We start from the raw sequence: 22,428 nt of genomic DNA, 5'->3' as shown, positions 1-22,428 counted from the left end.
CAACAAAGATGTTTCGCACATTCAATAACAACAAGCCCTGGTTCACTGGCAAACTTAAGCAACTTCGCCAGGCTGAAGAGGACCCCTATCGGAGTGGGGACAGAGCCCTGTACAATCGCGCCAGAGATCATCTGACAAAAAAAAAATTCACATCCCAAAGAGAAATTATGCAGAAAAGCCGGAAAAACATTTGACTGTCGACGACTCCAAGTCAGTGGCGAGGATTAAAATCGCTAACCAACTGCAAGGGACCATCCCCCCAAGCGGAGAACAAAAGAGGACTACTTGACGACTTAAACACCTTCTACTGCAGATTTGAAGAGGACACTTTCACACCCCACACCCACCGAGCCGTACCACCGACCACCATGGGACCTCTGAATTCTGCGTTGACCCTTCATGAACAGGAAATGAGGCGCAAAAGTATTTAATGTCAAAATGGTTGTCTATTGTCATACTAGAGCGGCTCCAACTACCGGAGACAAATTCCTTCTTTTTTTTAAGTTTTTGACATAGTTGGCAGATAAAGAGTAAAGTGATCAGAGCATATACAGTAACTCAAAGTCTAAAGTCTCTCCACTGGATGCCAGCTATAAATCACTAAATGGTTTAGGTCCTGAATACATAAAAAAAATGCTAAGGGAACATAAACTTAGTAGGGCTCTGAGATTTGATGACTCAGGTCAGATAGCGGAGCACAGAGTCAAAAGCAAACATGGCGAAGCAGCATTTAGCTGTCATCCTGCAATGGAATAAGTGAAGTCAGCCCCAAGTGTGAATGTTTTTAAATTCAGGTTAAAAACTCTTCTTTTTTCTCATGCTTATGATTGAATTCTTTTAAAGCACTTTAAAATCTTTTACAAATAATCTTTTACTTGTAATGTACATTTTTATATTAATTTTAGTAGTCATCTATTTTTTACTGTTTTTAAATGTTTTTGCTCTTTGCTTTTAAATGTACTTTTATTCATGTAAAGCACACGAGCACCTTGTGCATGAAATATGCTTTATAAATAAAGCTGCCTTGTTTCTTTTTTTTTTTCTCCCAAAGTGTTGGTGTGTAAATTGTAGGCCTACTCCAATTCTGGAATGACCCCTTGTAACCTACTTTGTGTGACATTTTGTTTGTGGTGTGCCATGATTTCTCTAATGTCAAACGTGTGTCTTGGGTCAATGAAGTTTAGGAAACACTCGTTTAATCAAGCGATGATCAACAAAGTTTTCTCAATCAGAGCAATTAACGTATGAACAAGAAAATAACGTTGTAACAATGTGTTTTATTTATTTACACCAAATATAGACTCAACAACAGTAACAACAAAACCAGAGAACCTACAAAATGTAGAAAACGTTGTGCTCTTTTGTGTGACTGAAAAGACGATTCAGGGCAACATTGGAGTCTCTGATGGTTAAGAAACAAGCAGGTGGGAAACGGGTTGTCTGACTCGGGGTTGTTCAAGGCTGCAGGGGAGCTTCCACGGTGAGCAAGTGATGTCAGACAGAAACGAAGAACTTGTTTTCGATGTTACGTGCGAGGTGAGTCAGAAAAGTTCCTGCCACAATTCCCACCTCTTCTCGCCAAGGAACAACGCAAACGCTGCAGAATCTCTTCGTAGACTTGCTGGTTGATAGTCTGGCCTACATCGAAGGGAGAATCTCATAGTTTGTGTTTGAAGTATATCTTTTGTGACACCTTGTCATGGAACTTTTCTGACACCCCTCATATGTGCAAGCTAGCAGAGTAGCCAGCTAGTAAGACTTCAGGTGAATGAAAGAAAGGTTGCTCATGAGTAACAGTAAGTCACAGATGAATTGTTTTTTTTAAGGGGCTTTGATTGCTGGATTTTACAATGTTTCATTTAATGAAACCTGAAGTCACATTTGGTTGGTAATAGTTTAAATACAGTACAAACTAGTAGTAGAACCCTGTACGCATTTCACTTAACAAGCCTCCCGAGTCCGACCAAAACTCTGACTCACTCGCAAGACTCAGGAAAGCTTTCACTACTACACTCACATATTCTTATCCAGAATTTGGTAGGACTCAGCTGGGGACGGCAAGACATCAGCATGTGCATGTGCTTTGTGCTGCTTTTTTTTTTTTTTTTTTTCCTCTCCCAGCTCTGCTGCACTCATCATCAAACAAAAAACAAAAACAAAGTTCAGTTGGTGAACATCTGGACACAACTGTCAAAGACAAAAGAATCGGGTACTCCGTTGATTGAGCAGCGTACATGAGTGGATAAATTCTCCACAATGCAATTTGTACAAGGACTTGGTTCAGGAAATCCAGCGTTCACAAACCCTTACGAGACCAGGGCGCACATGAAGTTATTGTTTTCCTCGAGTCGAAATGTTCAAAGTGCTTATTGTTTCCATTAATTCAGGGCGGGCAAGGCAATGACGAGCATCATCTCTGCCATTTCAGTAGTGTTCTTCGGGGTGGGCAGGGTCGCAGAAGAATCGAGAGCTACGTTTGGCCGACCGTGCTGTGAAGGGGCCGGTTTTCAGAGCTGCGGGAAAGAGGGGAAAATGGCCATTGGAATTGCAAACAGGATAGCTACCTAGATAGATAGCGTTTTCATCCACAAGGGAAATGAACAGTTTCAGTAGTCTCCACAATGAAAACAACAATGCAAAACAGGAATGCCAAATTACTAATCATATTGACCCTCAACCCTTGCTGAATTTTGCTTCACTTTCATCTTATTTGTGACCCTTTTTGGTCATGTACAGACTCGGGCCTCTATTTTCCTGGCTAGTGTAAATCTGGTGCGGCGCAATGAGGCAGGTTGGTAGAATGTCGTAATCTCGCAGATGCGTGCAGCTCGTCTATTCAAGAAAAGGAACTGTCTGTGCCGGTGGGAGTAAACACAGCAGACTTTATTCGCCATCAATCAAAGCAGCTTCATTCATTCATTCCCATGAAGTGAATAGGTGGAATATACTGTATGTGGAAGAGGACTCAGAGCAATGAATGAATTGCAATGAATTTTAGCGGTATGTCCTTATTAAATAAAGAATGGGCTGATGAAAAATCGCTGCCGACTTACATAAATGCGTCCGCAGACCTCAATGATCTATCTCTGACAATTGCCCCCACCCCCTCACCCCCATCGAGGTGTGCCGGCCAGTCCGTAGATTAAAAAAAATATAATAATGATGACAATAAATAATAACGATGACAATAATGCATTCATCGAATTGATTTCTACAATGATGAAGCGGTTTGGATGCCCACTGTTGAAATAAATGTCATCCACTGCACGTCTGAGGACCTCGCTTGGCTGTCTGGCTGCAAGTACCCCGAGCAGATTCACCAATATTTTGGGTTAGACCCCCGCGCCACAACTTAGACGTGGTATTAGGTGTAAGTTTAGACGAACTTTTTGACATCATAATGTCACTTAGCCAAGCGCATCTCCAAGAGCACACCCTCGCTCCACTAACACCACCCAGCTGGGCGCAGATGGGTCTGCCAACGCGCTTGCATGCAAATTAAGATTCATCACTGAAAATAGGGTCCTAGTAACCAAAAGCTCACGTTGTCAAAGGACAAGTTTGGCAGTGATCGTTCTGCCAAACAGGCAAAACTCATGCAGCGAGCCTTGCGCTGGCACCAATATCAAGACGCGCACCACTTGTGCTCCAATGCATGATGTGCAGTCTACGAATATAGACCCCACGGTCTTCTTTTTTTTCCTATTCTTTTCTTTTACTGCATTAAGTTTTTAACTAACATCAGATTTTGTCACTAGTATAAAGTATTCATGGATTTTTATTTTTTTCCCACCCTTCTCATTGTAGTTTGTTTACCCAATGCACAGGTTGTAAATAAACCAAAAAATGACATTTCTATAAATTCTCAGGAAGACCTTGTTTTCTTATATTGCTAGTAGTACAGTCTTGCAACAGTCAGCAGAGGGAGCTTCCACTTCTTAAATTAAAATGTCATTATTTTCCATGGTCAGCAGGGGTATCTTGACTTTTAAAATCAAAATTGCATTATTCATTTGCTCCATTGTGGAGTTCAGTAAGGCATTAAACACCTCTTTCTGAAAGTGAAAAAATAAACAGAATTGCTCCTTTGTCGGCGGCACGGTGAACGACTGGTTATCACATCTGCTTCACAGTTCTGAGGATCGGGGTTCAAATCCCAGCCCCGCCTGTGTGGAGTTTGCAGGTTCTCGATGTACCTGCGTGGGTTTTCTCCGGGTACTCCGGTTTCCTCCCACAACTCAAAAACATGCATGGTAGGTTAATTGAAGACTCAATTAATTGAAGAATTGCCCGGAGGTGTGAATGTGTGCGCGAATGGTTGTTTGTTTCTATGTGCCCTGCGATTGGCTGGCGACCAGTTCATGGTGTACCCCGCCTATCGCCCGAAGATAGCTGAGATTGGCTCCAGCACGCCCGCGACCCTAGTTCGGGTAAGCGGTACAGAAAATGGATGGATGGATGGACACTCCCTTGTCCACAAACATATAAAGATGGCCACGATAGACACAAACAATACAGTTTAGTCTTAACAGTATACTACTGATACAGTTAAAGAGCAGAATTTTGAAATGATAAAATCTGAAAAGAAATCCCACCCTTGGGATGTTTTCTTAGATTTGAACTATCCATCCATCCATTTTCTGTACCGCTTTATCCTCACAAGGGTCGCAGGCGTGCTGGAACCTATCCCAGCTATCTTCGGGCGGGAGGCGGGGTACACCCTGAACTGGTCGCTAGCCAATCGCAAGGCACATAGAAACAAACAACCATTCGCGCACGCATTCACACCTAAGGGCAATTTAGAGTCTTCAATCAACCTACCATGTGTTTTTTTGGGGCATGGGAGGAAACCGGAGTGGCTGGAGAAAACCCACGCAGGCACAGGGAGAACATCCAAACTCCACACAGGCGGGACCGGGATTTGAACCCCGGTCCCCAGAACTGTGAGGCAGATGTGCTAACCAGTCGGGCCACCGTGCCACCACATTTGAACTAACAGATTTAAAATAGTTTCCAAAAAAGGAAACGAGGTGGACACAAATGGCCAGCATTGAGCTCAGAGGGCTAAAAATAAAAAAAATATTGTACGTTGTAGGCTATCTAAAGGACATTAAAAAAACACATATTAGCTTTACAAGTCTTTTTTTTCCTTTTCTCGTTTTTAAATTCAGAAATCAAACAAGTCATAATTCCTCATGCTGTTTACCTGTGATGTCGTGAGGTCAGAGGTCATTTACCTGTGATGATGTCTTCGATGGCGCCATCCTTCCCCTCGTAAACGTGGCGGCTGTCCTTTCCTTGTCGTCGTCTCAGCTCTGTCAGGAGCTCCTGCTGCTGGCGTTTGCCCTTGTGAGACGGCGACTGGGGGACAAGCATGACTTTTAAACAACAGGCCCGCTGCTGCCTTAACACTTTCAGAATGTAAATTCCTACATAAATTCCAACATTTGTTTTCCCCCTTCATATGACCGAACACCTGTCAGAGATCTTGGTCTTACCTTGGTCTCTACGTCCTGCTGCTCCTCCTGTTCCAGTTTCTCCAACATCATCTGCTCCTGACGCCGTCGCTGTTCATTCTCCTCCTCGGCCAGCTGAACACACGAGTCGCCACAGCTCACATAACCTCACTGACTCACAGGCTGCAAGACTATTTTGGAGTCACTCACCCTGTAAGCTTTGATGAAACGAACAAGGATGGGGAAGAAGACGGATGGCGGCATGGTCTTGGAGCTCTCCCCAAAAAATTTCACCACATCTTCGAAAGCATCCTTCAGAGATTTCAAATAAACACTCTGAGAATATTTCGATTTCAATATGTGATTGAAAGACAGTAGTGCAGTGTTTCCTAACCTGCATTGAGCCAAGGCACATAATGAGCCAAGGCACATATTCCTCACAAGGGTCGCGGGAGCGCTGGAGCCTATCCCAGCTATCATCGGGCAGGAGGCGGGGTACACCCTGAACTGGTTGCCAGCCAATCACAGGGCACACATAAACAAACAACTATTCACACTCACAGTCACACCTGTGGGCAATTTAGAGTCTTCAGTCAACCTAGCATGCATGTTTTTGGGATGTGGGAGGAAACCGGAGCGCCCGGAGAAAACCCACGCAGGCACGGGGAGAACATGCAAACTCCACACAGGCGGGGCCGGGGATTGAACCCCGGTCCTCAGAACTGTGAGGCAGACGCTCTAACCAGTCGGCCACTGTGCCGCTCACAGCACACCACCAAACAAAAATGTAAAAAAAAAAAAAAGGTGTATACAGTGGTGCCTTGAGATACGAGTGACCTGACCCACAAGTTTTTCGGGATACAAGACATTTGAGATACGAGTGGTGTATATTTGCAGTGAGCTCAACTCACTTCACAACAAGCAGCTGTTTGGCAAATTGTGAACAATTCTTCCAAAAAAAAGGCTTAAAGCTGTTTAATGCCACTCCCAGTTGAAGTTCACACTCAAGCTAAACATAAAGCAAAGAGAATTACACGTTGTGTATTTCAAACAAACTCATAAGTTTGCCTTTCAGTCCACGAGCTTAATGTTAATTAGGACATAATGGGAAACGCCATAGACCGGCTAACAAATAGCATTGATAGTCACCAAGTTATAACCCTTTAAACTATTTGAAAACAAACGGTGGAGCGACACATGTAATGTAGACTTAAATAAGAACAAGAATACTCACGGGAATATATTCTTTATCCTTTGTGAAGACCAACAACACTGTATTGATGTGGCTTACTGAGGAGCTGAGACCGGCTCCTTGTACAGTAAATCTGTATGTCTATATTATACTGCCCCCAGGTGGCCAAGGCACACACCACAGAAGGAGCAGCACAATGTCCATTGAACTGAAGCAAAAAAATGTGACAAAAATTGTTCAATTTCTTTTTTGTTTAATTATGTCATAGCTCTGTATACTTTTTTATTCAGCACAATATTATAAGGGGCTTTTCTACCAACCACCCCAGGAACTGGTAGCAGGAGGTCCTGGTAGCAAAAGATTCCGATGGCCCATGTGGCTTGTGTTTCCATCACACTAATTAATTCAAGGTAGCTTAAGCAAATGAGGTTGATGTTGCTCAATACTGACACCTACTGCATCTAAAAAAATGCTAGTATTTAAAGCTGTCAATGTCTTATTTTCTATCTAAATTTCAAATATTTTTGATACCTTTAAAACCTAACCCTCTATCCAGGTGAGGCAATTGAGAACTGATTCTCATTTGCAATGCCAACCTGGCTGCAGACAATCTTTGAGGTAGGGAGTTTTATTATACAGTGTACAGGTAGAGTTCAAGAAATTTGAAAAAATAAAAAAAATAAAAATCTATTTTACTGAGATGACATACCAATATACATAGATTGTGCAACAGAATCTTTCAGATGACTATAGATGTAATTTATCAGCTGGAAAATGCAATAGGGAGATGAGCCTAAGCCTCACACAGTTCCACTACAAATCTGACAACAATAAATCACATCTATAGTCATCTACATGTATTTATATTTTCATTTATTCAAAAAGACAAGTTTTTCTGATGCCTTGGCATTCAGGCGATTCCATTTTTCTTCATGCAAGTTCTCGAGTTTTAGAGCATATCCGCTCACTTGCCTTTTATGGACCTTTTATTCCCCAAGTGCTATGATGTCATGTAATATTTAACTTGTTACTATATCACACTGTACACTTTGTATATATATATATATATTTGCTTCTATTTTGCTTTATTTTTGTTTTTCCACTCCTTAGAGGAATTGAGTCGGCTGGTGTCGACCGTGCCGCTGCGAGGCCTGCCACTGGCCGTGCTTGATGGGTGATTTAAAGTTTTGCTTTTTTTTGCTGTATATACATTTTATTTGCATTACAAGCGTGGTCACGGAAGGAATTAAACTCGTATTTCAAGGACACCACTGTTTGTTGAAATAAAGATGATCTTATCTCAATTTACTCATAAAGTTGAACACATCTATTATTCTGTTGTATGATATGCAACAGGTGCATACACAGGTTAGTTGCATCTTCTGCCATCTAGTGGAAGAGCATTTAATTGTTCAGCCTGTCACTATACAGTATGTTGCTGGCATGGCTAGATGGGCAACAATACAACTGGTTCACTGTACGATATTTGTACTAAATAATAATAATGATAATTATATGAATATAATATAATTTTTAAATGGTAATAATAGTATTATGGTCATCATTAATATTAATACTATAATTATATAATAATAATAATAAGTATTACAATAATAACATTATTATTATTAATAATAATTAATCATAATGATAATAACTATAGTACTATAATATAACATGACTATATTATTATTATTTACTGCAAATATTGTACAGTGAACCAGTTGTATTTTTGCTCATCTATCCATGCCAGCAACATACCATATCGTGACAGGCTGAGCAATAAAATGCTCTTCCACTAGATGGCAATAATAATCATAATAATAATAATAACTATTATTATTATTTTTGGAACAATTTTGTTAAATTGGATCATTTTAGCGCCACACCTGGTGATCTCTCACAGTGGTAGGGAATCACTGCACTAGTATGTGTGTGCATGTGCGCGTGCGTGCCTGGGCAATGCGTGCATCCTCCTGAAGCTTGCTGAGTCGTGATTCGTGCCTGCTGATGAAATCTTTCAAGGTGGCGTTGTGCTGAACGCTGAACTCACGCCAGGTGAGTTCCATCCCTCGCTGCAGCTCCTTTACGTCGCACAACACATTTTCCAGACTCACTGGAAGACACATACATACACACATGTATATGGTCGCATATGATGCGACGCTAGACAGACATGCCGTCATCGGTCCACGTCTAACCTGCGGCTGCCTTGTCTACGTAGTGAAGCTCGTTGTAGAAGAGCGCCGCTGTGGGATATTTCTCTCTGACAACGTTGCTGATGTAGTGTAGCAACGTCTGTGTTCTGTCAGTCGACTTGGTCTCCAGGAGCTGAAACCACGTAAAAACAGGCAACATTCAGTAGCAGCCAGACTTGAATCACCAATTTTAGGACTTGAGACTTAGCTCGGCTAAAACTTACGAAAGACTTAACGTGACTGTGACTTGATATTCATGAGACTCGACGTTTGTCTTTGAACTACATCACTTGACAAGTCTTGCGTGTTTACATTTAAAAGTCACATTTTCATGGTAGTGTGTCAGTTGTTTTGTGTATGATAGGTAATTAGCAACCCACTAGTATGATATGATGGCAAAGGCCACGCCATGAAGGAAGTATCATAGAGGGAAGATTATATTTTGGATTCAAATATTGCTTTTGAACATTCTGAGAAAGAGAATGATACCAATGTAAGTTTTGAAACTCAAACCTAAACACAACAACTACAAAATGTAACTTCGCTATAGTCACTATAAAACCCACAGATGGGGGCGCTGCATTAGCTTCCCATGCAGTTTAGCTGGGGCAGGTCTGTTTAAACTTTTACATTAAACATTCATTGATGACTGTGAAGGCACATTTCCATTTCTACATCCGCCTAATTCAAATTCTTATTGTTATGTACGCATGGTGTGCAAGAGCACAGAACACCACACGTGTGCCAACACTTTTTTTCCCCCAAACATTATTGTAATGCATTATAGATTGCTATCCAAGTATATTATTATATAATAACTTATGTCACACAATGTTATTGTTGGCCAAATATCGTGATAATATAATATTTCAAGTCACTCAGGACCCTTGTGACAAACTTCTTAAGAATGCCAGTGATAGAGGGCTCCCTCTACCGGTACGCAAAGAATAATTGATCAACATTTCACAATTCCGATTCCATTATCGATCGTGCTTATCAGTCCGATGCCTTGTTGACTCTCGTATCCATTCTCACTGGGTGATGGAATTAAATAATAGAAATGGGTTTGTGTGCTTTAATAACGGTTCTAATTTTGGACAGGGGATACAGTAGATCCGGTATGCAGTCATAATCTGCAATTTATCCTGTAAAAAAAAAAAAAGTAGGTGACTTCCTTCTCAAAGTATGCCAAGAAACCAAAAAGCCTTATGCAGTTTTTGCATACCTTAGAAGATATCAAAGCTTTATGAAATTGTCTAGTTCCACTCTTATTGGTCCAGAGAAAATGAAATATTTGGGGTTTTAAGCCCAACTGATCCAAGAGCTCTAAACATCGAGACTAAGAACAGTCAAAAGAAAGCTTCCTTGGACTCTCATCCTTCCTGCCAGGATATCAGCTCCTTTTTAATTCAGCAGGTAAAACCTTCCATTATATGCAGAACTGTCAAATGCTGAGGAACATCCGTATTTTGTTACTTAAATCACTGAACGCTGACACCGATTGTTCTGGATACTGGGGGCTGTTGGGAATCTAGCGCCCGACACTACCGGCCAGTACGGCGCTGTGTCCAGCCACCGTAATGAAAATTTCACAAATGAATTTGATGAAAAGAAACACTATATTGTTTAAAAAAAAAAGAGAGAGAGGAAAAAAAGCTGCTTGGTATGTATATATTATATATGTATGAATATTATTATTCTTAATAATTTTATTAGTCCCACAATGGGGACATTTCCATCATTTCAGTAGCAATAGTGGATATAGGAACTATAAATACATAATATTAATATCATGCAAGAGAAGGCATCTATCCAACTACAGTCACAAAATAGAAATCTAAACTATTGTCCATGCATTAACTATCCAATTCAATCTATCAGCAATGATATTTATTTGCAAAATAGTGTGCGGAGGATGAATTGACTTTTGAGATCTGATTAATCTGATTTAATAGATTTAACCAAGGTTAAAAACAGAATCATTCCATAGACCGATATTTTTGTCGATGGCATGTCAAAATCTCATATTCTTTGATTTAGGCTGCAACTGCCTCCGCCATTACAACGCCGATGCAATAAAAACATTAAAATAAGAAATATTGAAGCCATAACATATTAACGATTACCATTATAGCGTACTGATTATGTTGTGCAATTGAACCATATGGAGAATTATTTTATCCTATTACATAACATACTGCAATAGCCGCCCTGCAGTAACGTTATTGACAAAATATTGAAAATAAAAATTACGACAAATTGTTCTAGAAGTGAATTTCTATCTCTACATACGACACCTTGGCTAACAACGTGCTCCTTCTGCATTCACCTTTGATCCAAAACTAATTCAGACATAAAACAAGAATTCTTCCGAAAAAGAACATATTTGACCAGGTTTTGAAAAATACCTTCCGTAAGACTTTTTCGAAACTTTTTAGACCTCCAGACCCCCGCCCCAGCCCCTTGTGTTTGTGTCCGTGTCTGTGTGTGTTACCAGGTCTAAGCTCTGTAGTTTGAAGCCATACACAGCACCTCTCTTACTGCTGTTCATGTAGTTCCCAAGAGCTAAGATGATCTGTAACAACAAAACAGCAGCAAGTCAAAATGATTAGGATAGTGGCGAGCGCACACTAACAATGGAAACAAACTGACCTCGAGTATCTTCTTCAGTTTTTGAGATGATTTTATCGAAACAGATGCTGCAATCATGGCATGGAGTTGCTGCAAGGAAATGTGAGATTTTTAGAAAGAAACTACACTGTCATGCCAACTCTTGTACTTCGTCGCTTGTGTCTACGTTTCCATGTACGACATACCGGTGTTAAGAGTTGTACATTGTCGCTGTAGTTTCCCATGAAGGTCATGATGGACATGCGCTGGTTGAGTCTTTCAATGCGACTGAACTGGATCATGAAGCTATCTTCGTCACTCAGCGCCTCCAAAGGTTTTCGGTCTCTCTCATACTGCCGGAGAAGCTTTATCTCAGCTTCAGTTGGCAGGAAACGCATCAGACACTCCACAAAGTCCACTCGAATCGTCCGCAGGTCAAACCTGAATAAGCACAATCCAGCTAAGCTACAGACGTGTATTGAAGTACAAATATTTTGTTACTGTACCCAAGTACTGTAGACTTTTCAGGTACTTTACCCGAGTACTTTTTTTCCAGACATTTATATGAAGGCGTGCTACTTTTTTTTTTTTTTTTTTTTTTTGTCAGCCGTGGGTGCGCACATCATGCAGAGAAAGGTGGAAACTCAAAGGGAAATTAAAAAAAAAAAAAAAAAAGTCGCACTTGACAGCCAGGGTGTGGACCGGGGCTTCGGGCTGGCATCGCCGCTTTAAAGCGTGTCGTAGCAGAGTGGAAAAGCCCCGCGACGACCCGGTGAGATACAGTACACAGTATTCCAGCTATGGGAGGCTTTAGGTTCTAACATGTAGTTATCTGTAGGCATAAGAAAGATGCTAGAAGAAGTCGCATCCATTTTTCCAGGTCGTAGCAGTGGTATTTGATTGACAGGTGACAGTTGAGCGGGGCGTGGTTTCAGCACATTCAGTGGACATGCCCACAGCGTTTGAAAAGGCAGAGAACGGCCTGATTTTTCACCATCCTGAAGCCTCATTTTATAGACTTGTCAATTTTTTTAATCATTCAAATTTGGTGTGTTGTTAACAACAGTCTTCTCTGTGGTTTGTCAAATTTAGAAGACATTTATTTTCACCTTACAGGGTGTGAGTACTTTTGGCCCCTCTGCAGCTGAGCATTTGTCTATGTGAGTCTTACATGTGGATGGCACGGCAGATGACCTCTGGACCCTGACCGGCCTTTCTCAGTGTGATCGCCAGATTCTTGGCTCTGTTGGCGTCCAGCAAAGAAACTCTAGAAGGAGCTTTCTGTGGAAGCTTCTGTCTGGACAGAGTTAAGTCCATCGCTGGACCCTGGGCCTTTGTTTTAAAAAGTTCCTCAAAGCCCTCCACATCCAGATCCTGGACACAAACAAACCGGTAACAGCTGGATCTGCATTTTCTAACTCGACTGGGTAATTGAAGGTTACCTGCAGGATGGCTTCGTCATCAATGTCATTAAAGACTGTACCGTTGATTTGACTTGGCTTCAGAGCAACCCAATTCAAGACTGGCATCCGAAACTTGGTCTGGATTGGCTTCTTTATCTTAACCGCTGCACAAGTGAGCAATCAGATCAGTTATTGTAAGAGACATTGTAGTGTTTCTTTTTAAACAAGGCTTAGTGGTTTATGGACAATGTCTTGACTGACAATTGTAAGATGGATAGGTGAGTGACAGGTGGAGGCGATAAAAGGTTCACACAAGGATGATAGACAAATGATTGACAGGTGACTGACAAGTGACGATTGCTTTAAGTATGGGTGCAGTCAGTAAACATACAGAATAACTTGAGTGGTCCCTCTGACAGCAGGAAAAAAAGAGAGCACACTTGTAAGTGACAATCAGAGTGACATTTGGTTGGACAGTGTTTCTCAAACTCTCCCCAAAAAATACTTAGCTATCCAAGTACCGCCATCAACGTTGGGAAAGTTCATTTTCTACGCGAACTACTTCAAAGTTCAGTTCATAGTTCATAATTCAAAATGTGGACCGAAGCTCACCATTCCAAAAATCAACCAGTTCATAGTTATTGTTGCTTTTTTCTCAATACAGTATGTTGCTGACGGGCTATACCCCTCAAAATACTGGCATTTTATTTTCCTATTGTTGCCACCCATTCAGTCCACACTAGTAGCCAGCTACAGCTTTCACCCGACAATCTCAAAAACATGAGGAGAAATGTGTTGGTTGAATGGTCTTTTTTAAAATGAGGAATTAAAACAGTGTTGTCCTTAATGTGCAAAGAAAAACACGCAACACATTTGACAGGAACGATGGTTAAAGGACATTAATAACTTTGCATTCCTCGGAGCTCTGGCTGACTTTATTAACAAAATATATTTTTTTTAAATCTATTTTTATATTACAAAAGAAAATAAATTCCATATCAGGACAGTGTAATCGTACAGTTTAAACTAAAGCATTCTGATTCAAATAATAATTTTCCTAGTAATTTTAAAAAGTATGTACTGTATTACAAAAGAACCACCGAAGAACACATTTACTCCCTGTTACGCAGTGTCCCTGAACGCACCTTGCCTTCTCACGCAGCTGCGACGAGCCTGCCATGAATGCCGGCCGCGGCCGCACTTAATCAGTTGAATCCCTGACAAAACCTGGCATTCTTGAATGAAAATGAATGACCGCTTTCTCAATTACGTTCATCAGGCAGCAATTAACTAAGTTCAGTTCATGTTCGCACAAAATATGAATTAGTCATGAACTTTCATTCATTAAACTCTTTCAGGTACATCACTGACCGCCATCATGACCAACATTTAAACACAGTAGCATAGTAGGCACCGTTTGAATATTAACGCTGCTCTTAAATACGGGAATGTAAAAACTGTCATTAAAAGAATTACCCAAAATGTATTGCACATAAAGGTAAATAAAAAAAATAACTAAATAAATGATTAAAAACAAACCTTTCCTCAAGATTGAGGGCAAATGTATTAAGCTTAAAAGTTAAATACAACTGAACTATACATAGGCAGTGGTTGTTTTGCATACCACACTTTGACAATCGCAGCTGTAGGATAGAATATACGTAGACCTTAATCTACGCTCACCTGCTAGCCCCGAGTTGAAGATGACGGTGGGTGACCCTCCTGAACCCGGAAGTGGCGGGGCCACTGGCGGAGGAGGTGGAGGCATCGGGAGGGTAGAAGAGAGCTCGCTGGTCCGACAAGGAGGGGGAGGGGGCGGGGGAGGAGGAGGAGGAGCAGGCGGTGGAGGAGCAGGGTACAACCCATTGGACACTTAAAAGAAGAAGACATTCCACTGTTGGTCCATGGTGGACAGGAAGCACTTGGAGGTGACATACAGTAGATACAATTTTTTTTACTGTAATGAACAGAGATAGGACTCGAATGATATGAATGAATAATTACTTGAAGATGGCAATTTTGGAACTTGCTTGGCTAAAACTTAAAAGACTCTACCGTGACTTGGTTTTAATGAGACTTAATTGAGTTTTGCATGTTTTTAGTACTTTCCTGGTAATTTTTGTTGGAGTACAATGACCCCCTCACCGCCACAGTCATCATTGTGCATTTGCATATAAATAGACTTTTGGGGGGTAAGCTGTCATCTGTTATTCGCTGAAAAACTCATTTGTTGTTTTTGTGCTCAGGACAAAGCCATATACATCTATCCATCCATCTAGCCATCCATTTTCTTCTGCTTATCTGGGGTCAGATCGCAGGGGCAGCAGCCGAAGCAGAGAATCCCAGACTTTCCTCCCCTGAGCCACTTTGTCCGGCTCTCCCAGGGGGATCCAGAGGTGTTTCCAAGCCAGCCAGGAGACATATTCCCTCCAGCATGTTCTGGGTCGTCCTCCCGGTGGGATGTGCCCAGAACATCTCACCAGGGATGCGTCCAGGGGGCATCCAAACCAGATGCCCGAGCCACCTCTATCTTGCTCCTCTCAATGCGGAGGAGCAACGGCTCTACTCTGAGCCCCTTCCGGATGGCTGAGCTACTCAGCCTATCTGTAAGGGACACCCTGTGGAGGAAACTCATTTCCGCCACTTGTATCGATTATCTTGTTCTTTCGATCATGACCCACAGCTCATGACCATAGGTGACTGTAAGTATTTGGCCCACTGACTCACAACGTCCTGAGTTGTGGTCAACAGTGCCCCATCCCCACTACACACAGTGTTGATGAATGCTGAGATGTCACCCGGTGGACCAGAATTTCCTCAAAGCCGTCCAGAAGTTGTTCTCCACAAAGCCATGTTGGATACAGTATAAAATAGTCCTTCAACATCATCTGGTGGCATCTTGGTGCCAAGAAACTATGTTGAACTGAGGGGAGGAGCGTCATTTAGTCAGGCCATAGCCTTGTTTAATGGAGAAAGGTGCATTGCCACCATCTTGTGGCATCTATAGGCAATCAAAAAACTTTTTTGGTGGGCGTCAAATACTCGCAAATTTTTTTTATATGCTAATTCACTGTACACACAAACCTAATAACCCCACTAGTATGCTAAGATGCGGAGTGCAGAGGACAACTTATGAAGAAAGTAACACAGAGGGAGCTCTGAAGATGATTACTTTTGGATTCAAGGATTACTGTATGTTTTTGATCAAATCAGGAAAGTGAGAAGTTTGCAAGTTTGCAACTCAGAGATAAGAGACACAGCAACTACGACATCCAACTGCAACTGTCACTAAAAACAACCACAAGGACAGGTCAGCTATGTCAACTTCACAGTTGAACTAATCGATAGACGGTCAAATATCCAAGTTTAATTGAGAAAACTGGTTGGTATAGCAAACTAACACAAGTACGGACACTGAGGGCAAAGTCACTAATGTGCAAATATACTGTATGTTGCGACTGAGCAAATTGTATGACTTGACTTAGAACTTGCTTAACTTAAGTAATGACTTGCTTGAAACTAGAAGGACAGACTTGAGACTTTCTTATGACTTGCACATATGTGAGTTAGTCCCCCCCTAGTATTTTGAATGATGCTGTTCAAAGTCACCTGAGCCTGGCATTGGTGGTGGTGGAGGAGGTGGAGGGGGTGGGGCTGGCATGTCCGGTGCGCCACCCATTCCTGGTCCCATGTCATGATAGGCTACTGTCTCTGGGCTGGATCATGATATGAAGCATTTGTCACTGTGACTGTACTTAGTTTTTTTGTGTTCAATCCAAACGTGTACAGGAAGTTTGGAGAATACACTACCTGGGGGAGAGAGTGGCGCAGGGAGGAGGTGAGGGTGAGGCAGAATTGGCAACACCCCCATCACCTTCTCCTCTTTGGGGTTGAGGAGCTCCAGGACCACCTGCCTGTTGTGCCTCTTGGGCCTGTCGCTCTAAACGACTCTGACGGCGAATGGTCTGGTCCTTCTCCCGAACAATCCGCCTCAATGTGTGCACCTGTGTGTTGGCACTGGCATACACGTCCTGCATGTGCAACACAAAAACAGTCTGTCCAGTGTAAGGTTGAGCATGTAGAAACATTCAAATGGAGTTCTAAATGTAGGTTGAGAAAAAGTGAAACGAAGGGACAAAAATGGCTTTTTTAGGGTCACCACAGCGGGGAAAAGTTGGCTTTACTCATTGTCATTACTGACCCGGAGCTGGTCCAGCTCTTTGTTTGTTTGCATCAGCTGTTTCTCCAATTCCACGATCTTCAGCATTGCTTCATTTTCCACATCAAGCAGACGCTCCGACATCTGAGTAGAGAGTGATGTGAGTAAGAAGGTTAGTCAGTCAGTTATCTGTGTGGCCATTATGTCTTGTCAGCCTTTCTTACAGTGCTTAGGTTCTCCTCCAGCTCTTCCACTCTTTCCAGAGCTGCGGTTTTAGTCTCTGCATCTTCCAGCAGTGTCCCGACATCAAAAACATTGTCCAGGTATGCCTGGATTTGCACTTGTAGTCTGTCACTCTCCGTGTGCTTCAACCTCTGGCAGATAATAGAGACAGGTGGATAATGATACTCTTGTGTACACGAGTGTTTCTCCAGGTCACTTCCAGTTGGACAGAGATAATGTGACTGACGCCAATGGTTTCACAGGTTATAAGGTTTACCAAACTGAGGCAAATGATTCAAAAATGGGTTCACAAGTCTGTTTATAAGTTTTCAAAACTGAGGCTCATGCATACAAAACGGTTTGCAAATCACTAATTTGGGTTGCCCAGTTTCTTAAACTGAGGCACAGGTGCACCAAAATTGTTCATGGGTTACACCAGGTTTCACAAACTGAGGAACGTGTTCCAAAAATGCTACCTCTAGGTGGTCATCTAGGTTGAGTTTGGTGAAGTCATACTGCAGATGGACTCGGAAGTTCATGTCTTCCACTGAGTGGACCACAATGTTAATGAACTGCATGCACGCAACCTGACCAACAAGAACAAAAAGAACAAAAGTCAGTCAGTTATTCAAACTAAACTCTTGGCGATTAGTCGTGCTCGTTGAACTGATATTTCATTGGTTTTCATGCTAACAAGAAAGTCACAGTTGATGTTACCAAGAAGTCGATATTGTCATCTTCATTCTTGAAATGTTCCATCAACTTTTCAAAGCGTATGGACTCTGAGCACACCTGGAAAATATCAACCAACCGATTGACAATCAGTCTACATGGCAGTCAATTAATCAACTACTGAAGTAGCCAAGGATCTAAAGCGACTTTGACTGAATGCGTTTACAGTTTTAAAGTTGTCAAAGGCCGACAAGATGATCTCATGTCCTCCTCTGACCAAACACACAGCAGCCAACAACTCCAACACCAGAGCTTTCGTCCTGAAAGGTACACACAGAGTGAAGTTCAGCTTTCAACTGTTTGTTCCTTAACTACATACTGTTGTCATGGTTTGTTATGTAATGTGTATAATGTATGATTGTAGATTTTACGGTGTGCGCTAGCAACCTTGCATTCCTGTTGTTGAGGCTCAGAGCAATTTCATTGACCCCGTGCGGATGAGACATGACCATGTTGAAACCATACTGAGGAGGTCAGAACAATTCACGTATTATTTCCAAGCTTGCCAGAACTCATCATGTGACGAGTGACGTAACTGGGTTTTCACAGTGACTTATTTTTAGAGCTCTAGTTTAGAGTTCATGAAGGCAACAACTTCATATATGTTTTCGATTGTGATTATTTCAGCCACGGATATTTTGTCTCACCTGGTAGTTCATGATGGCTCGTAGACACATGATGCACACATGGACGTCGTCTTTCTTGCAGACGAGTCGGGAATTTTTTAGAGTGCGACTACTGGGCAGCGTGTTGGAGCGAGTTACCAAAGTGGAACTACTAACAAAAGAAAACCTGATCAGAGTTCTGACCTGCAGTTCTCTTTTGCCGTTTGTTACCTGATGGAGTGTCGTGCTGCTCTGGTTGCAGAGGTGGAAGGGGATGGGAGACTGCAGTCGCCATGGAGATCCTCTATGGACCGACTCCACGGAGAGTCAATTGAAGCTGCGTCTCCTCCAGACTCTGACTGCTCACCATCAAACCTGCACGGGGAAAGTTGGTTGAACATCCATCCATTTTTAACACCGCTTATCCTGGTTAGGGTTGCGGGGCGCTGCAGCCTATCCCAGCTGACTTCGAGCGAAAGGCGGACTACACCCTGAACTGGTCGCCAGTCAGTTGCAGGGCACACTATTTGCATATACTGGCCACTCATGCCAGAGTAGCATCTGCTCCATTTGCACACCGATTGAGGAGTATCTGTAACATTTGCACGACCAACATTGTCCCAGATTATCGCACTACTCGTCACTTTAAACTGCGTACACTCCTTGAAGTCTCAGCGCCCTTTGCACAATGGTCATTGCACCGGACTACTGCAATATTAGTCATTCGAACTGCTCTAAGTGCTAGAGGACTCTGCATCTTTTTGCACAATTGTTTTTTGTCAATGTCTTTATGTCTCCAAAGTGCTCTGTAAATTGTACTAGAGCGGCTCCAACTACCGGAGACAAATTCCTTGTGTGTTTTGGACATACTTGGCAAATAAAGATCATTCTGATTCTGATTCACACTCACATTTTATACCGTCACTGAGTGGGAACTGAACCTGGGGCTTCCGACACCAAAGTCAGGCGAGTGTACAACTACACCGTCAGTGACTAGTTGGTTGAACAGACACGACAAATTGCACGATAAAATCTGAAGATGTCGCTTTTCCCTATGTAACGCAATCTGATCACTGGCACTCAGACACAGGATCACTAGTAATGTCTGCACAGTGGTTACCATGGCAACAAAAATAGTCAACTAGATTTTGTGTGGATAGGTTCCAAATTCCTGTGACCCTGAAGAGGATGTGCAGTAGCAAATGAATGAATGAGTGGTGGTTCGCACATCTGCCTCACAATTCTGAGGTTCGAATCTCAGCTCAGATTTTGCTTGTTCGCCCCGTGCTCCGTGTGTTTCTGCGGGTACTCCGGCTTTCTTCCACATTCCAAAAACATGACAGTTCACTATGATTCTTTTGCGACCAGTCCAGAGTGTACCCGACCTCTTGCCCAAAGTCAGCTGGGATGAGCTCTAGCTCACCTTCAACTCTAATGAGGTGTAGAAAATGCTTGGATGGAATGAATGAATAAAAATTCTTCAGACTTACGTGACAGCATATTGAGCGAAGGACAAATACTCAACCAGGACATCCAGCCCTCGGTTCTCCTCGTTCAGAAACTCTCGAACCCACCTGCACGTAAACGGACATGTCAGACATAAAAGCATTTAGCCCATATAAACAAAACAGGCAGCCACGCAAACGGTACCCGATGTGGTTTGTGCGAAGAGAAATCTCAAGTTCTCGCAGTGTCTGAGTCGACTCCTGGACTCTCCTCCGGAACTTCTGCAGACAGAGAGACGGACAAAGTTCTGTCACGAGCAAAAAAATCTAAATCACTATTATGCTCATTGATGGTTGCTAATGTTTTTAGCTTGATCGTATATTCTATGACTGCTCATCTGTAGGATGGTCGGAGCCTGACTAATATAAAAAATGCTTCACTCGGACTTGTCATAAAATCATGGTAGCAAGTGAAGAGGCGTTCATGAGGTCTAGGTATTTCTGTGTGGATAATATATATCCTCTACAGAAAAGCCTTGGTCCCAGCATTGAGTGCTGCTCTACACACACTTGATGCAAGATGGCTCTGGTACCGAGGTGGGTGGGACAACATTGTCTAGTGCTGAAAGGTTCTGAAGGGTGCAGTTTGTGTCTAGTGGATGCTCAGAGTCAGAAACAATGGTTATGATTTCCAGCCAATGCCTATGCAGAGTCACTGATGGTGCTGTGGTACATTTAACCAGAGTTCGGTGCAGGTGGCGTGGGTTCAGTTCCAGTGTGAATGTGAGGGTGAATGGTTATCTCTATGTGTGCCCTGCGAATGACTGGTGACCAGTCCAGGGTGTAGTCCGACTTTCGCCCAAAGTCAATTGGGATGGGCCTAGCTCTTCGCGATGGACAGGATACAACGTATAGAAAATGGATGAATGGATGCTTATACATGTGAAGATGATTGTCCAAGGTGGGTCTTGATGAAGATTAAACTTCAAACAATTCACTTTAGTTCATTTGATTTGTTTTCATTTCCAAAAATCATAAAACAGCAGGCAGTCTTCCACTATTGAGATTGCTAGGTTTCCGTCAGATGCTTTCGATCTCCCATCTTACCTTGCGTGTGACAGCCGGGTCGAGGAATCCCCGCAGCTTCTGGATGTATGTGTGCGGAGGGTTTTTCACCTGGAATCTCTCCTATATCCCCAACATAGAATATCACATCATCATTTATTCAAAATCACCTTTATGAAGAGCTCCTACCTGATCACAGATGAGCTCCCACTTCTTCTCATTGTCATAGGAACGCAACAAACGCACCTTGTCAGGAGGAAGGTTCATTGAATTCTGAAACACAGTTTAATTTTGCAAATCAAAATGTCTGGTGACATTTCACCTTCTGTGGACTTTTCCTTTCCAGCTCTAAGCATCTTGATCCAATCGGTACCCGTCTCGCAGCTCCCTCAACAATAAACCGAAGCCAGTGGTCTACATCAGACTGATGTGTGTTGTTGTGTAGTATCCCCCCCCCCCCCCCCCCCCGCAACATATGATTTCTTTCCATATTTGTGTAGTTACCAGTGCAATGGAGAACCTTTCCTCTAGCTCGGCGGCGTCAGGCATCGGGAGTCGGACCGGTGCGGCTCTGGACCTGATCACGGCCAACTGGCTCTCCATACTCTCAGCGTTCCCCATCACAGACACACACACTCACACACGCTTCCACCCAAACACACCCACCACAGACAGACTGCTCAGCATACACACAGCAGCAGGAACATGTGGTCAGCCATAGCACACGAACAGAACTGGAGGTGATGAAGGCCGTGGGTCTGTCCCTCCTCCCGTCTCTCCCTCTTCCGTCCTTCTGTCTCTCTTCCCGTCCGGCAGTCAGTCTCCTCCGGTATGCCTGTCTCTCTTCCCGTCTGTCTGTCTCTCCTCAGATGGTGATATGGTCCCAATTCACCCCCCTTCCACTGTCTCACTCTTTGTCTCTCGCCCGCCACCGATGGTGATGATGTTGATCCCGGTGATGCTAAGCAGTGTTTGGTGTGCCTATCTAATGTGTGTGTGTGTGTTGTGTATGAGCGCGTGTTGCAGATCAGCCGGTTAATCCTCCCCCCCTCTCCTCCCCCACATGAAGAAAGAGAGTTGTCGCCGCCTCCTCTTTGTCTATGTCTCTTCACCGCTCACTGCCTTGCGCTCCCAGTCTTTGTGTAGCTGCTGGCCTAACCCTCCCTCCCTCCTCCCTCGCTCCTCTGCATCCTCAAACAATAAGGCCTCTGCTGCAATAAGCGCCGCCCCCTCGCATGCTGACGCGCACACATTCAGTCCATTTTTAAATGTTTTATTGGCTATTCCTATTCCCAAATTTGCCTACTCCTTCCACATTTTTTTCGACCGATTCAAACCATT

At 42.8% G+C, this 22,428-nt stretch overlaps 1 protein-coding gene across 4 annotated transcripts; it reads right to left on the bottom strand.

Moving 5' to 3' along the window:
* Positions 1–1,267: 1,267 nt before the first annotated feature.
* fmnl2b (formin-like 2b) lies at positions 1,268–21,713 on the bottom strand. Of its 4 annotated transcripts, none has more exons than XM_061683639.1 (28): positions 21,592–21,713; positions 21,277–21,360; positions 21,130–21,210; positions 20,228–20,304; positions 20,068–20,151; positions 18,809–18,952; positions 18,620–18,749; positions 18,360–18,436; positions 18,139–18,232; positions 17,958–18,032; positions 17,717–17,827; positions 17,243–17,392; positions 17,061–17,162; positions 16,670–16,890; positions 16,469–16,575; positions 14,543–14,731; positions 13,251–13,271; positions 12,899–13,023; positions 12,628–12,830; positions 11,663–11,897; positions 11,499–11,567; positions 11,341–11,421; positions 8,850–8,979; positions 8,604–8,764; positions 5,667–5,768; positions 5,499–5,591; positions 5,238–5,361; positions 1,268–2,513 (listed from the first exon to the last, which is right to left on the bottom strand). In XM_061683639.1, the coding sequence occupies exons 1-28, from the start codon at positions 21,706–21,708 to the stop codon at positions 2,425–2,427; spliced, it is 3,276 nt and encodes a 1,091-aa protein (XP_061539623.1). In that variant the 5' UTR covers positions 21,709–21,713; the 3' UTR covers positions 1,268–2,424. The 4 variants fall into 4 exon arrangements, with proteins under 4 accessions (XP_061539623.1, XP_061539632.1, XP_061539639.1 ...); XM_061683648.1 differs by having other exon boundaries at positions 18,620–18,746; XM_061683655.1 differs by lacking the exon at positions 13,251–13,271.
* Between the last annotated feature and the right edge of the window lie 715 nt (positions 21,714–22,428).

This window comes from Phycodurus eques, chromosome 1 (genome assembly GCF_024500275.1).
Source record: "Phycodurus eques isolate BA_2022a chromosome 1, UOR_Pequ_1.1, whole genome shotgun sequence".
Classification (NCBI taxonomy): Eukaryota; Metazoa; Chordata; class Actinopteri; order Syngnathiformes; family Syngnathidae; genus Phycodurus; species Phycodurus eques.
Note: the sequence above shows the minus strand (reverse complement) of the source record. Positions and strands in the feature narration are given on the sequence as shown.

What these genes read in the sequence shown, in the direction of transcription:
- fmnl2b (XM_061683639.1), bottom strand. Translation starts at nt 21,708, where the DNA reads ATGGGGAACGCTGAGAGTATGGAGAGCCAGTTGGCCGTGATCAGGTCC. An exon ending in CTTCGCACAAACCACATCGG is followed by an intron (nt 20,152 to 20,227) that starts GTACCGTTTGCG and finishes GTTTACGTGCAG; the next exon opens with GTGGGTTCGAGAGTTTCTGA. An exon ending in CTTCAACTCGGGGCTAGCAG is followed by an intron (nt 13,272 to 14,542) that starts GTGAGCGTAGAT and finishes TCCTGCTGTCAG; the next exon opens with AGGGACCACTCAAGTTATTC.